The 17,743-nt window shown below is 36.3% G+C and overlaps 1 protein-coding gene across 1 annotated transcript; it reads left to right on the top strand.

The window, feature by feature from the left end:
• Window positions 1–1,177: 1,177 nt before the first annotated feature.
• On the top strand, window positions 1,178–5,414 carry LOC148837087 (extracellular calcium-sensing receptor-like). The gene is made up of 6 exons (XM_088914265.1): window positions 1,178–1,329; window positions 1,527–1,809; window positions 2,062–2,880; window positions 3,177–3,404; window positions 3,692–3,815; window positions 4,510–5,414. Exons 2-6 carry the CDS (start codon window positions 1,561–1,563, stop codon window positions 5,412–5,414), a joined length of 2,325 nt encoding a protein of 774 aa, XP_088770391.1. The 5' UTR covers window positions 1,178–1,329; window positions 1,527–1,560.
• The last annotated feature ends 12,329 nt before the right edge of the window (window positions 5,415–17,743 follow it).

Consider the following 17,743-nt stretch of genomic DNA (forward strand, 5'->3'; position numbering starts at 1 on the left):
CTAATACAGAAATGGAGATGAGTGCTTTACATCCTGGGACAGCGAGTGGCTGCTGATGGCCTCATGTGCATACCATTGGTATTTCACCAATCAACCAAAAGAGTACGAAGTGAAAGTAGAGGTTAGATCATGTGACCACTAACACAGAAAACTGCATCAATACACTAATTGCTCTTTATTAAACATCTTAGGCAGTCTGGTGTGGGGAAGGGAAAAAAGACCTCTCATACAGATGTTCCTAAACTTAGCTTATTAATTAATAATTGATAGTGTTCACCTGAAAAACAAATATTTCATACAAACCTATGCAGGTGATTTACCACTGAATTTCACAAAAGTGTATGTCTTAGTTAACTATGTTGTTTTAAAGTCATGCTTCAACATGATAATGGCCATTCAACAATCACCAGAATTAATTCAATTGAATTAGCTATGTTTTTTTATGAAAAACAACAGTGAAAACTACAGACACAAATACTTAGAAGAAATAAATAATTTCTCTCTCGAGTTGTATACATGGCACTGTAATGATCCCCGGAATTAAATTAAATGTTTCACATAAGGACGTGCCTGTTTTCATCAGAAAATAATTCTTACAGAGGTGTGATTTCTCATACAGGCAGTGCTAATTTTCTTGTAAAGCATATCCTGCATAGACATAGACAGTTCAAAGCTTTGTCTTTCCCCCTTATTGCCCCACACACCCAAAGGAGGCTCCATAGTTGAGACCTTTGTTTTGGTCTTGTCAGTGTGGCAATACACTCTTTTCTCCTATCTAACAACCTCTGTCTGTGACATTGCAACTTAGCAACATAAACCTTAGAAACACACGACTGAATAGCCAACATTGAAAACAGCCTTACAAACTAACATCACGTTTATAATCAGCTGGAAAATGTTTAAAAAAACAAATTCGGGTTATAAAAAAATAATCTCAGTGGCTCAGACCTCTGTTGGTTGTTATTTGACTGCTCTTTCTCTAGAGGCACCTTCCAACATTTGATTTACCTTAGAGAATCAGCAGTTTAATACGAGTAAGAACTTCTCCTAAGCACCTGAGATACGCAAGATACTATATAACAGCAAGAAAATGAATTAATTTGTCATTGAGCTATTAGGCAACTCTGAAATGCTGCTTCTGAACATAGTACTGGTTGCACTGCTGATAAGTGCAGAGGAGCCAGTCTGCAGGCTGCAGGACAGAGAAAAACTACCCGAGCTATCTAAAGATGGTGATATCATTATTGGAGGAATATTTTCATTTCGTACTGGGATAGACAGTGAAATTTACTCCTTTGAGACAAAGCCACAACCTTCACAATGCAAAAAGTAAGTACAGTGCTGAAAATTGACGTTCACATTCTGTCCTAATGCCTGTACTTGAGTTTTATTTGAGGAATTGTTTGTATTTTACCATTGCACCTACAGTATATATCAGGTCACAGCTTACCGCTAATGCAATCTTAAGATTACTGTACTATTAAGAAATTGCATAATGATTGCTATAACTGATTAAACTTCTTCAGCTTAAATTTCAGAGAATTTCGATTTGCTCAGACAATGATCTTCACAATAGAGGAAATAAATAAAAACACAGAAATTCTCCCAGAGGTTTCCCTTGGCTATAAGATTTATAATGACTGCGGTTCTATGAACATACTAAGAGCTGCAATGGCCCTGATGAATGGACTAGAAGAAACAGCCAGCAATAGGTCCTGTTCTAAACCAGTCCAGGCTATAATTGGGCACTCTGGATCCACGCCGACAATTGGATTTGCAAGAATTACTGGACGGTTTCAGATACCGGTGGTAAGAAACACTCATTGTTTTTACCTCACCAATAGTGCATTACAGGAATTAACTGTCACAAGAACAAAGCATCCTAAAAAAATCAAATAATGTCTCAAATTCAATTTGGGAAAGACAATCACCAGAATCCTGTTATGCTGAGCTGTAATCATTAAAGTAATAATTATTTGTCCATTCAAATTAATTAACTAGTGTAGTAAGTTTACATGTCAAATTCTACGGTGCTTTGCATTATATTTCCTTTCCACATAGATCAGTCACTTTGCTACCTGTGCTTGCCTGAGCAACAGAAAGGAGTTCCCTTCATTCTTCAGAACCATCCCTAGCGACTATTATCAGAGCAGAGCCCTGGCGCAGCTCGTCAAGCACTTCGGATGGACCTGGGTCGGGGCAGTCAGTGGTGACAATGATTATGGGAACAGTGGGATGGCAACATTCGTACAGGCTGCCCAAGAGGAGGGAGTGTGTGTTGAGTATTCACAGGCATTTCTCAGGACAGGGCCCCACCACAAGCTGCTCAGAATAGTGAACATTATAAAGCACTCCACCTCCAAAGTCATTGTAGCCTTCATGTCCCACATTGAAATTAACGTTCTGGTTGAGGAAATGCTTCGCCAAAATATCACAGGTGTGCAGTGGATAGGCAGTGATGCCTGGATCACAGAGAATTCTGTTGTAGCAGGGGGAGGCTATAAGCTACTCAGGGGTGCAATGGGCTTTGCAGTCAGCAAGACAGAAATCCCAGGTCTGAATGACTTTTTACAGGATCTCCGTCCCACTCAGTCTTCTAGCGGAGAATTTCTGAGGGAATTTTGGGAAACTGTTTTTAACTGCACTTTTTCAATCCATGGCATGGAGTATGAGAATAAAAAGCTATGCAATGGGTCTGAAGACCTAAGAGACGTGGACAACCAGCTGACTGGTATGTCTGAGCTGAGATTCTCCAATAACGTCTACAAAGCTGTGTACGCTGTGGCACACGCGCTGCACAGCCTGTATGTGTGTGAAGACAGCCACGGTCCCTTCACCAACAACACCTGTGCAAGTAGGACACAGATACAGCCGTGGCAGGTATGAAATATCAGCTATGGCAGTTCACAATTGCTTTAAGATATAAAATTAGATCTTTTTAAATCATGATTTGTGGCAGATAATTTGGTTCCGGAATACTTGTGAAATAATCTCGCATAACACTTTGCTAAATGTCTTTCTGCAATATCTGTGAAATTCTGCACTTTGACTGCTACAGTGCTGGCAACGACCATAATTTTGTAAGGATAGTGAATACACTAAGTCTAGAGGCAAACTCGCTGAATGATTATACAGGTCTGTAACTGCATTTCATCAGTGATAAACTGTTGTTTCAGGTGTTGCATTACCTGCAAACAGTGAATTTTACAACTACATATGGAGAGAGAGTGTTTTTTGACTATAATGGAGACCCACCAGCAAGGTATGACTTAATAAACTTACAAAGCAATGAAGAAGGACACACTGAATTTGTCACTATTGGTTACTATGACACATCTCGGCCAAAAGGACAACAGTTCATTATGAACAATGTTAATATCGTTTGGGGAGGTGGCTGGGATAAGGTGAGATTTTTTTCCTCTAACATTAAATGTGATTTGTCGTAGATATTTTCCATCTTATGTTAAAAGTGTGTTTTTGCATAAATTGAATGGAAAAACAATGAATATTAATGGAAACCATTTCAAGCCCTTCATCTGCTAATTAAAGAATGAGCCTAGACTTAGTAAAAAAAAAATACATCACCATATCACTGTTTTATTTCCAGGCATCTTTATATGCCTGTGCACGAGGCACTTATTTTTAAGCATGGAAAAACATTTTACTATTTTTAATAAATTCTCATTTCAAGGTGCCTGTGTCAGTGTGCAGTGAGAGCTGTCCTCCAGGCACTCGGAAGGCTGTTCAGAAGGGAAGGCCTGTCTGCTGCTTTGACTGTGTACCATGTGCTGAAGGAGAGATCAGCAACATAACGGGTAAACATAATATACATGTTTTCATCATTTCTAAACAAGTTTCTCAAATTACTCATCTTCTTCTAAATTCTAAATGATAATTATTCAAGGAAAATGAGAACTTTTCAATGCTTTTTACACAATATACTGTAGACATACAGTAAATGCACTTCTCACAAGTACTATAGGAATTAAAACTGTATTATTCATTCTTAGAGTTCTCGTGTATAATGTATGCATAAACTGTTATTATAATTGCTCTAACTGTAAATATTTCTGAGACTAATCTCTCATACATGACTGGAACCTCAGCTCTTTTTTGAATATAATTAAAAAACTTCCTTAAAATATCTATTGTTATTTATGTTCTCAGTTATACCACAGACAATTATTAATTAAGTGTGGAAAGAAATACCATTTCTCTTCTGTGCAGAACAAGTAAACAAAATGGCTATATGAATTCTGTTTACAAGGCAGTATATTTACATATAAAAGAATAAAGATTTGTATATACTGTAGAATCATACAACCACAAATCTTTAACACTACTCCTTTTTACTTTAAATGCTGAAATACTAGCCCACACTTGCTTATAATACCGTATACACAAAATTAAAAATTGTGCACAGAGAAAACCATTGTATATACAAGAATAAATAAAATACTCATGTATACATTGAAAAGTTCACTAACTAAAACTTTGTTTTTAATCCAGATTCGATTGGCTGTGTGAAGTGTCCTCTTGAATACTGGTCCAATGCTAAAAGGGATGAATGCATCTATAAGGAGCCAGAATTCTTGTCGTACAGAGAAACAATGGGAATATTGTTGGTGTTGTTTTCAATAACAGGCACTTGCCTTACAATAATTACAGTTATAATATTTTATTGTTATAGAGACACTCCACTTGTAAGAGCCAATAACTCTGAACTGAGTTTCCTTCTGCTCTTTTCACTGACACTGTGTTTCCTCTGTTCACTTACTTTCATCGGCCAGCCCTCTGACTGGTCCTGTATGTTGCGCCACACAGCATTTGGGATCACATTTGTCCTGTGCATCTCTTGTGTTCTGGGGAAAACAATAGTGGTGTTGATGGCCTTTAGGGCTACACTGCCAGGCAGTAACATTATGAAATGGTTTGGCCCCACACAGCAGCGGTTAAGTGTTCTTGGTTTCACACTTGTGCAGGTCTTAATTTGTGTTCTTTGGTTAACAATATCACCTCCTTATCCAAATAGGAACATGAAATACTACAGAGAAAAAATAATTCTGGAGTGTGACTTGGGATCTGCAGGTGCATTCTGGGCTGTGTTAGGGTATATAGGATTCCTCTCTGCCTTGTGCTTTGTGCTCGCTTTCCTGGCTCGGAAGCTGCCTGATAACTTCAATGAAGCCAAATTCATTACATTCAGCATGCTCATATTCTGTGCTGTCTGGATCACCTTTATCCCAGCTTATATCAGCTCCCCTGGGAAGTTCACAGTAGCTGTGGAAATATTTGCTATTTTAGCTTCTAGTTATGGTTTGCTGTTCTGTATTTTTATACCAAAATGTTATGTTATATTATTCCATCCTGAGAAAAATACAAAAAAGCATTTAATGGGTAAAATGTCCAAGTGATCAAAGTGAGGCTGCTATTAAAATTATTTCACTAAAGGTTTTATTCCTTAATGTATGAGATTAACTAATGTAAACATCCTAAAGCTGCCTACCTCGTACAAATTGCCATGCAGTACACAATCTAAAGATTGTCAAATGATTCAGATACCTGTTAGATGTTAAAACTGACTTGTACAGTAACAATGATGTTTAAGACAGTAAGACATCAGTCCTAAGTGATGAACTAACCTACCACCTGCTGGTGGAAATTAGAGCAGGTTTACCTTGCAGGTGTTTTTTTTTGCTCTACCATAGGGAATTCCCCTGGCTTCATTCAATTAAGCTGCTGGTCTGAAATAAACACAGCTGGTTTATCACAGGATTGGTTTCATTGTGGAATATTTTTTCATCTCAAATAAAGGCAATAGGTTTTTTTTCTTTACTTTTTAAAACTGCCTTAAGCTGCATATACAGTAGATATACTGTCATTTAACATAAATCCTCCTATACTGACCTCCTTAGGTTTGTATAAGGCAAATTTTTATAACCTAGTCTTTTGTAGGCCCTTAATTCCAAAAGTATAAAATATAAAGAAGAAAAAAGGTTTTCTACAACTACAACTGCTTTTATTTATTTGTTATTAATATTCTGTACTATACTGTACAATACAGCAACTACAGTACTGATTATATCATTATGGAAGTGAGTTTGAGTTTTGTTTCAGAAATATAAACCATTCAGTTAACGATAACCATCTTATTAAATAAAAATATAGTAAAATTCATCTAATAGCATTAGAATATGGTAAAACACCTTAACTACAGGAAACTAACCATTGGAAAACAGAGGGGTTGTCAAATTAATTTAATAATACTAATAAAAAGAATGCAAATTAGGAAGAGGAAAACAGGAAGTAAACTCCATATAACTTTTTCCTTTAAAATGAAAATACGACTTTGAGAGTTAATATACAGAAAAAACACACCTGATACGCTAAAAAAGCAGAAAGAAAGAAGAAAAACAAAGGCACAAAGGCCTGCAGGTTCTTCTTTTTCAAAACTAACATAAAAAAATAGGCAGTGAGCTACAGTAAATCTATATTCTATTAAATATATACAATATACAATATATATACAATAGCATATACAACATTACAGCATGACTATCTGCTAACCAGATCACAGCTCCACACCTTTCTTAGATTGTTAACTAATATAAACTGCAATATTTAACTGCAATAAACAGAGCAAAGTTTCAGAATCTTGTGACGCATTATCCTGAACATTTTTAGTAAACATACAGTTTTAACATGTAGTCAAAATTAGCTGATGTTAGGACTGATGTTTTGTTCTTAAAAACTAAAATTTAAATTATTTGTGATTTTGGGGGGAATCTGTGAACCTTTCTGCAGTACATATACAATATAAATATCTGTCTTTTTTTTCTTTTTAAATTAATGGTAATGTCTTTATACAATTTAACATTTAATGGTTGCAGTATGTGAGAAAAACTGTATTATCCAACATTGACACATTGAAAATAGTATCTCCAAATGAATCAGTGTGCACGATATCAAAGCTTTGGACTGGATTAGAAATTAAACTATTTCTGAAGGCCACGCTTCTACCATGATTACTGTATATCAGGTGTATGCCTAGATACAACCACTTTCCAACTGTATTTCTTCCACCCAGAAAGGCCCTGTAACAAAATTATCAATGCTGATTTCACAAATATACTGTACGATAATTTTTTCTACAAAGTTTTGGCTATCATATAGGAACAAGTAAGTGGAAACTATTAATAATCTATTTCTTTGTGCTGAACATTATTACAAAACATACAGTTCAACATATAATTAAAATTGGCTAAATGTTTTCCACTAATTACAGAACTTTGTGTTACCTTTAAAATTAAGAGATTGTTTCCAAGACAGGACAGTATTTGATACAAGGTGAGAAATATGTACAGTTGTTATGCCTAAACAGCATAATGGACAGCAATAAAAAACTCAGAAAATAAAATATTATACAAGAATTATACAAATGTAAAGAAAGGTGGCAGAAACATTTGGAAGTCCACCGAAGAACAGAAAGGTCAATAGCTGAAAATGTTAGCAAGACCAAGAAAACAAACAAGAAAAATCTCTAATGGCCTAAATGTAAAAGCCATAAAATCTCTTTTTGAATGACATAAAAAAGAAGCAGAACTGGTAAAGGTATCAGCTTGAAAGAGAGCAGTACAGTGATTCCAGATTTGATGGCACTTCTTTTTTTCCAAATTAACTTAAATTAAATCTGTGCAACTTAAATAAAAAAACTGTCATACTGGAGTGTGATCTGGGATTTGCAGGTACATTTTGTGCTGTCTTAGGGTATATATTCCTCTCTGCCATGTGCTCACTTTCCTGGGCAAATTCATTACATTCATATTCTGTGCATATTTTCTTTTATTTATCAGCTCCCCTTAGAAGATCACTTTAGCAGTGGGCATATTTATTAATTAGCCTTTCATTTTGGGCTACTGTTCAGCTTCCAGATGTTACATTATTATTTATAATTGAAAAGAATATAAAGTTGGGTTATATGTCTTCAAAAGCTCTTTTGCCAGAAAAATATACTTTAAATATGCTCCACATAAATTTGATATTCAATTAGGGTAATATGAGCAAAACCGATTCAGCTCCCTTACTTTGACCACCATGGAAATCACTGCTTTAAAAAAACTCACAGCTGAAGCATTGTGGGAGGATTGTTACATACATTCAGTGTCCTATATAAAATAAAGGTTGTTATTAAAATTGCATAATGCGTTGTAAAATAGAACATATTCTGCAGTTACTACAATGTAAAACATATGTTACTTTCACTGAAAAATATTTTAAGAAATGGGCAAGTTATGTTTATGTAATAATTTTGGAAAAATTCAGTCTACTTCTGGCCCCTGCAGCAAAGAAGTGAAGCTGGCCTTAACTTTCACAACCCTAGTACTTTCTCTTTGCCCTGTAACTAACCCCAGGCTACATGCACAGAACCCACCCGTGGCTCTAATCAATATTATTCCTGGAAAATCAAACAGATTTAGCAAACATCTTTTACCAAAAGTCATATTCCTCTTTTGAATGTTGGCTGACATTATCAGCAAAGAGAGGAATAACAATTAACACACAATAATTAATACATACAGTGGTGTGAAAAAGTGTTTGCCCCCTTCCTGATTTCTTATTTTTTTGCATGTTTGTCACACTGAAATGTTTCAGATCATCAAACAAATTGAAATATTAGACAAAGATAACACAAGTAAACACAAAATGCAGTTTTTAAATGAAGGTTTTTATTATTAAAGGAAAAAAAACCAAACCTACATGGCCCTGTGTGAAAAAGTGATTGCCCCCCCTGTTAAAACATAAATCAACTGTGGTTTATCACATCTTTGGAAAGCTGAGTTCAATTTCTCTAGCCACACCCAGGCCTGATTACAGCCACACTTGTTCTCAATCAAGAAATCACTTAAATAGGACCTGCCTGACAAAGTGAAGTAGACCAAAAGGTCCTCAAAAGCTAGACATCATGCTGCGATCCAAAGAAATTCAGGAACAAATGAGAAACAGAGTAATTGAGATTTATCAGTCTGGAAAAGGTTATAAAGCCATTTCTAAACCTTTGGTACTCCAGCGAACCACAGTGAGAGCCATTATCCACAAATGGCGAAAACATGGAACAGTGGTGAACCTTCCCAGGAGTGGCCGGCCAACCAAAATTACCCCAAGAGCGCAGCGACGACTCATCCAAGAGTTCAGAAAAAGCCCCACAACAACATCCAAAGAACTGCAGGCTTCACTTGCCTCAGTTAAGGTCAGTGTTCATGACTCCACCATAAGAAAGAGACTGGGCAAAAATGGCCTGCATGGCAGAGTTCCAAGACCAAAACCACTGCTGAGCAAAAAGAACATAAAGACTTGTCTCAGTTTTGCCAGAAAACATCTTGATGATCCCCAAGACTTTTGGGAAAATACTCTGTGGACTGAAGAGACAAAAGTTGAACTTTTTGGAAGGTGTGTGTCCCATTACATCTGGCGTAAAAGTATAACAGCATTTTAGAAAAGGAACATCATACCAACAGTAAAATATGGTGGTGGTAGTGTGATGGTCTGGGGCTGTTTTGCTGCTTCAGGACCTGGAAGACTTGCTGTGGTAAATGGAACCATGAATTCTGCTGTCTACCAAAAAATCCTGAAGGAGAATGTCCGGCCATCTGTTCGTGACCTCAAGCTGAAGCGCACTTGGGTTCTGCAGCAGGACAATGATCCAAAACACACCAGCAAGTCCACCTCTGAATGGCTTAAGAAAAACAAAATGAAGACTTTGGAGTGGCCTAGTCAAAGTCCTGACCTGAATCTGATTGAGATGTTGTGGCATGACCTTAAAAAAGCGGTTAAGGCTCGAAAACCCTCCAATTTGGCTGAATTACAACAATTCTGCAAAGATGAGTGGGCCAAAATTCCTCCACAGCGCTGTAAAAGACTCATTGCCAGTTATCGCAAACGCTTGATTGCAGTTGTTGCTGCTAAGGGTGGCCCAACCAGTTATTAGGTTTAGGCGGCAATCACTTTTTCACACAGGGCCATGTAGGTTTGGATTTTTTTTCCCTTATAATAAAAACCTTCATTTAAAAACTGCATTTTGTGTTTACTTGTGTTATCTTTGTCTAATATTTCAATTTGTTTGATGATCTGAAACATTTCAGTGTGACAAACATGCAAAAAAATAAGAAATGAGGAAGGGGGCAAACACTTTTTCACACCACTGTAGTGTTATATTTGATGTACTACTGCTTGAGCTGTGAATTGCTAAAAAGATGGATTCATGTAGTGATGTGGAATATTTTATCAAGCTGATGAACAAAGTAGAAAGTCGGCACTTTGTTGGGACTGAAAACCGAAATGAAATGCCTTGTATATACTGAAAGCTAAGCTCAGCAGCCAAAATGCAAAATCCAATAATGATTCTATGCATCATTTCAGAATAAACCTTAGCATGGCAGCAAAAGAGTCATGAATCAAATTCATACAGTACCTCATGTTGATAAAACATATATTTTACCCATATGTGGTGATGAACATTTCCACACAAAGGTTTATCTTTTGAAAGTGCAATGTGTACAGTTACATGATAATTGCAATTAAGACCACGGCCTACTAGCTCAAAGAACATGATACAGCTAGCACATGTTAGTTCACATTTTAAAATCAACTGGGAAATTAAATAAATTAAAAACAACAACTTCGAAATGACAAGAACAGCACGCATATCCTCCATGGTTCAGTGGCTTGTTATTCGGCTGTTCGTTCTCTGGAGGCACCTTCCAACATTCAATTCACCTTGGAGACTCATTGATTTGAAGAAAATAGTTAAGAAACGTAAGCACCTACAATACCCATGATGCTATATAATGGCAAAAAGCACAGCGTTGTATCATTGAAGGGTTAGGCTACTCTGAAATGCTGCTTCCTGCCGTAGTTCTGATCGCACTGCTGATAAGAGCAGAGGAGCCAGTGTGCAGGCTGCAGGACAAAGAAGAACTACCCGAGTTATCAAAGCATGAGGAAGGCATTATTGGAGGACTATGCAGATTTCACATTGGGCTGGACTGCGAACCATGCACCTTTGAAATAATACCTGTTCCTCCAACTAAGAAGCAGTAAGTATGCTCATATACAGTATACAGTATTATAGCATCATTAGACTTAATTTATACATAGCGCTATTTATCAGCAATACGTTTTGCTATATTGTCTAGCAGAATACCATAAACAGTTTACCTGTATACTCTCTCGTCTCTAAGTGTTTTAATTTAGCATCTTACATGTATATTATTACATGAAGTACAAGAGGGTACTCTAGCTGCGTCAGCATGTGTAGGCTGCAAAAGAACAAGTAAAGGTTGTGTCACACCTGAAGAAGGCTTCACACCCGAAACATCGTGTTTCTTTTCTTCTCATTTCAGCATGGACTAAACCTTTACCTGTTCCTGTATTTTTACATAATATACATACCAACGTATAGAATTATTAAAAGAATAACAGTTCTGGCAATAGAAATATTTTATCCAGGAATTATGTGATTTTGATACGGTATGCACACATTTTGTTATACAGTAATTCAATCAAACTTCTGTCTTCAGTTTGAATTTCAGAGAACTTCGGTTTGCTCAGACAATGATCTTTGCAATAGAAGAAATAAATAAAAACACAGAAATTCTCCCGGAGGTTTCCCTTGGCTATATGATCTATAACAGCTGTGGTGACATGAACATACTGAGAGCTTTAATGGCTCTGATGAATAGACTGGAAGAAACATCCAACAACAGGTCCTGTTCTAAACCAGTCCAGGTTATCATTGACCACTCTGGATTCACCCCGGCAACTGGACTGGCCAGAATAACTGGATGGTTTCAAATACCAGTGGTAAGAAACACTCATTGTTACCTGACCTACTGTACATGTACTGTATAGTGGATTACAAGAATTAAGAATCACAAGCAGTAAGCATTCTAAGACATTCAAAGGATTTTCTTAAACTTAATTTAGGAAATAAAACAACTTTGATCTTTATATAGACTTTAAAAATTAAAATAACAATTACTGTATACTGTATACGTATATTAAAACTAAATTGCTAGTTCTATATAGTTTATATTTACACAACCTTTTACAGTGCTTTGCAATATACTTCCTTTCCACACAGATCAGTCACTTTGCTACCTGTGCTTGCCTGAGCAACAGAAAGGAGTTCCCTTCATTCTTCAGAACCATCCCTAGCGACTATTATCAGAGCAAAGCCCTGGCGCAGCTCGTCAAGCACTTCGGATGGACCTGGGTCGGGGCAGTCAGTGGTGACAGTGATTATGGGAACAGTGGGATGGCAACATTCGTACAGGCTGTCCAAGAGGAGGGAGTGTGTGTCGAGTATTCAGAGGCATTTCTCAGGACAGGGCCCCACCACAAGCTGCTCAGAATAGTGAACATTATAAAGCACTCCACCTCCAAAGTCATTGTAGCCTTCATGTCCCACATTGAAATTAACGTTCTGGTCGAGAAAAAACTTAGACAAAATAGAACTGGCAACAAAACAGGAGTTATGGAAAGTCCTGGTGCAAACGATGGGAATTACAAAATTCTCACTGGCATGATCAACTTTGCAGTCAGCAAGATTTTACAGGATTCTACCAGTTCATTTAGAAGCCAGTTTTTGAGGGAGTCATGGGGAACTGTGCTTAATCATCCTTTGACAACTCACAGTGTGGTACATGAAAAGAAAATGACATGCATTGAATCTGAACATTTAAGAGACATGGATGACCAATCTACTGAAGTTCCTGAGCGGAGCCACTACAAAAGAGTACACAACGCTCTGAACTCAGTGGTAAATGAGCAGTGCTGTCTGTGTGAATGCAAGGATGCACATGCTCCTCTTGTTAGTGAAGACTGCATAAACAAGACAAATACAAAACCATGGCAGGTAAGAAACAATACTAATACTACTGTTGTGTTTACTTCATAATAAGTTACTAAATTAGTATTTTGAAACATATTTCAAGCTACTGAAAAATTAACGTAAAAAACATACTTGATTTATGTATACTAAACCCTTTTAAATAAAAATTGTGTTGTTGGGAACAAATTTGTCCAGATTCCTGCTCCTTTACATGACTGTTTATATTGTAAATATTTGTGTACTGTATCAACAGTGTAACTGATTTAGCAAACCTCCCTACTCACTTATTATAGTGCTGGTTTACTCTTACTGTGCGATATGCCTTTTTCAGGTGTTACATTATCTATGGATAGTGAATTTCATAGCCGAAAATGGAGAAAGAGTATTTTTCAACAGCAGCAGAGACCCGCCAGCGATATATGAATTAATAAACTTACAAAGAAATGTAGACGACAGCACTGAATTAGTCAATGTTATTTACCATGACACATCTCTACCAAAAGGACAACAGTGCATTATAAATAATGTTAACATCATTTGTGGGGGTGACTGGGATAAGGTATGATTTTCTCTTCTCATATTAAATGTAGGAACCACAAGAAATCATGTTTTATGACGAAATATAGTAAAGAAACAGTAAACAATATTTAAAACATTTCATCTTCACAGTAAAGACTTATTTGTGTACAAAATTAAATTGAACATACATATTAATCATGATTTTATCAACAGGTTGTTGCATATCTTTGCATGATAAAAATAAATTACATGAACATTTCTCTCAGGAATACAAATGCTTCAATGTCACTATCATCATCGTTCACTGATTTAAAGGTGCCTGTGTCAGTGTGCAGTCTCCCAGGCACGGGTAATGATGTTCAGAGAGGAAAGCCTGACTGCTGCTCACACTGTATGCCATGCACTGAATCTCTCACAGCAGGTATTTACAAAACAATATAATCTACAAATCAATATTTCTTTCTTTTCATATGTAGAATACTGTTCAAAAACATAAAAGAACAATTTAACATTTATTACAAATTATTGACTTAAAAGTGTTTTTACAAGTGTAAATAAATTCATAGTAAACTTTTTTGTTAAGTTAGATAAATACAGTACAGGTTTATGCTACAGTAATAGTTATAAGTGATCCTGTACTCCCAAAAAGTTCTATATGTAACATTAGTTTCTTTAAACGACCAAATACATACAGTACAAATACATGTTATTCATAGTTAAACATTAAGCAAGGATGCATAGAAATTATATAAATCATAGAATAAGTTATAGCGTACATCACTAAAATGCAATTTCATTTTGTTCCCTTTAAAAAACAGATTCCATTGACTGCATGAAATGTGCATTTGAATACTGGTCCAATGAAAATGGAGCTGAGCTGATCTTAAAGGAGACTGAATTTTTGTCCATTGGAGAATTAATTGGAATATTGTTTATGTTATTTTTGTTAACAGGTGCTTGCCTTACCGTAGGCACAGGTATTATATTTTATTGTTATAGAGAAACTCCACTCACAACAACCAATAACTCTGAACTGAGTTTCCTTCTGCTCTTGTCATTGACACTGTGTTTCCTCTGTTCACTTACTTTCATTGGCCAGCCCTCTGACTGGTCCTGTATGTTGCGCCACACAGCATTTGGGATCACATTTGTCCTGTGCGTCTCTTGTGTTCTGGGGAAAACAATAGTGGTGTTAATGGCCTTTAGGGCTACACTGCCAGGCAATAACATCATGAAACGGTTTGGGCCCAAACAGCAAAAGTTAAGTGTTCTTGCTTTCACACTCATACAAGCTTTAATATGCACCGTATGGCTGATTCTTTCTTCTCCTTTTACAAAGCAAAATATGAAATATTATAAAGATAGAATCATTCTAGACTGTGAGCTGGGATCTGCAGGTGCATTCTGTGCTGTGTTAGGGTATATAGGATTCCTCTCTGCCATGTGCTTTGTGCTCGCTTTCCTGGCTTGGAAGCTGCCTGATAACTTCAATGAAGCCAAATTCATTACATTCAGCATGCTCATATTCTGTGCTGTCTGGATCACTTTTATTCCAGCTTATATCACCCTGTCTAGGAAGTTCAGAGTAGCTGTGGAAATATTTGCTATTTTAGCATCAGGTTCTGGTTTGTTTATCTTTACGTTTGTCCCCAAATATTACATTATATCACTTCAAACTGTGAAAAATTTTAAGAAAATAACATGAGACTGCAAAAAAAAAGTGTTCTCACAATTTAGCAGTTATGTTTTGTTCATATGATTTTCTCTTAATATTTTACATGAACTTTTATTTGCAAACAATGATTACTAACAGTGTAATAGTTTTACAAAAAACACTAAAATTATAGGCTGAACAATAATGACAAATTGCATACATGCTATCTAAGAGAAACCAATGAGTAATAAAACAAAAGAGAATAAACAATTCAATGAACATATTGTGCTATATACTTTATACAGCACAGACAAGACCTAGCCTATCCATTGTGATTGTGATGTACAATCACAGCACATTTACCTGAATTCGTTTCCCTTTTTTTGCGCCAAACAGCTATTTAATTCATAAACAAATGTCCCTGTGAAGTTAATGTTTATGTTATTAGGGTTTTCCTGTGATTTCCCAAAGTCAAATAAGGAATACAGACAGCGTGCTTTTACTTTTTAAATCTTATCTGCCTCCCTGCTTTACTGTACTGTACTGTACTGTATGTGCTACACATAGACACCCTATGCTTCAACAAAATGATAAGAAATAAAAAAATGTAATTCATTACAAAACCCACCCACGACTCCAAATTCATCATGTAAGATTCAAAATATATACTGTAGTGTCTCTTGCTAAGCCTCAATTATAGATCTGTAAAGGATAAATATATCTGATATCTGAGAAATTAAGAAAACAAAAATTAACTTTACTACTTCTTATTATGGTTATTATGATTATTTATTATTTCTTAATTTACCTGAATCCAAAACAACTTGATAGTCTTTCTCAGATTTCAGAACTAATAATGTTGCTGAGATTGGATAAAATACCTTTCATGAGGAGACACCTGCAACATCACTGCCCATGACCTGAAGTCACCCAAGATCTGGGGAGGAGTCTACAACCCTAAACACTGCTCCGTACTGCTGCTGACTGTCATTATAATTAACTTTCTATATCATGCAACACGCTGACCTAATGTGTGTCTAGAGCCTTTTTTTGTTAATCATTTGCAAAGCTTTTTCATCGTTGTCATCATTTAATGAAGTAAAAATAAACATTTTCAAAGACTCTTCTTTGTTCATTCTGTGTCCAGATTGTCACAAAGCTCATTTTTTAAAATGTAACATCTGCAGGGCAAAGCAAGCCAGTCAAATAATTCAGAAAATAATACTGTAAGATGAAAATTCTGAAGAAAGTTAATACAGATGCTTAAAAAAATCTTTCTGCTTGCATACTGTAAGTACTATCCAGTTATGTCCCATTTTGTTGAGTCAAAAATGATTTATATACTTGCAAGGTGCTAAGATACACTTCCCACTTGTTATACAGTACCCTTCCTTTCATGTGTGTCTTTCTATAGAATTTCTATAGCTGCTTGATATTCCTGGTTAAATCTTTGCTTACAATTCACTCACTAGCTGTCTGCGGCACCTTACTGACGTACTGTAAGTAACCATAATTGTGATACACAGATAAGTGTAAGGAATTATAATTATTAATTGTGTGACTTCTCAAAATATGTGCACCTAAATTGAATTAGGTTTGCCATATGAAAAGGGGCTTTAAAAAGTGTGCATATATCATTTGAGATTCCACAAAACAGTAAATCATTGGTACACTTACTGTACAAAACACTGTACAATGCTGAAGCTGCTATTGTTTTAATCAATAATGGCATCTAATTGGCTCATGGCATCATAATTGCAGCATTTGTTTCAACCAGAGACAGTCTCTCCAATTGTTTAATGAAGTATTTGAGTTTCAATGTTTAACTCTGATCTAAAAACACAGCTGAGATTGAAAGTACTAAAGGTCTGAGATTGCCTTCTGACCTAAGGATCCCGTATTGCGTATTGAGCAATAGGGTACCTTCAGTACAATATGGAACTGGGCAGTGCATAATAAATAAAATATCAAAATACAAACATTTTGTAATGAGCAACACAAAATGTGTATAAACTCCCATTCTCATTATTATTTGGGATCACGCATTAACATTGCTTTTTATTATTTAAAATCAAATACATATGAGAATAAAGCAATAATTTTATTCTGGCTAAAGAGATACCTACAGTATTACCTGTAGGATTATGGGATGTGGCTTAACATTAGAAAACAGGAAATCCTTTCAAGACTGCCTTTACAATTCACCCCAGGGCAGAACAAGACTGACTCACCCTTTATTCCACCCCTGCTAATTACATTGGAACTGAATGTAACAAAAACAAAAGAACTGGTGGTAGATTTCAGGAGGAAAAAGGTCAAACCTACTCCTGTCTACATCCATGGGAGTGGCGTGGAGATGGTGGACTCGTATTAGTACCTGGGAGTGCACATCGACGATAGACTGGAATGGTCTAAGAACATCGAGGCCATCTACAAGAAGGGTCAGAGCCGACTTTACTTCTTGAGGAGGCTCAGGTCCTCCAATGTGTGTAGTAAGATGCTACACATGTTCTATCAGTCGGTGGTAGCGAGTGCCATTTTCTAAAGCAGTGGTATGCTGGGGTCCTGGGATTAGAGCAGTGGATTCTAAAAGGCTGAATAAGCTCATCAGGAGACCAAGCTCTGTCATTGGGTCTGACCTGGACTCCTTGGAGGTAGTGGCTGAGAAGAGAAGGTGTCCA

This window comes from Atractosteus spatula, chromosome 4, assembly GCF_055471065.1.
Source record: "Atractosteus spatula isolate fAtrSpa1 chromosome 4, fAtrSpa1.hap1, whole genome shotgun sequence".
Classification (NCBI taxonomy): Eukaryota; Metazoa; Chordata; class Actinopteri; order Semionotiformes; family Lepisosteidae; genus Atractosteus; species Atractosteus spatula.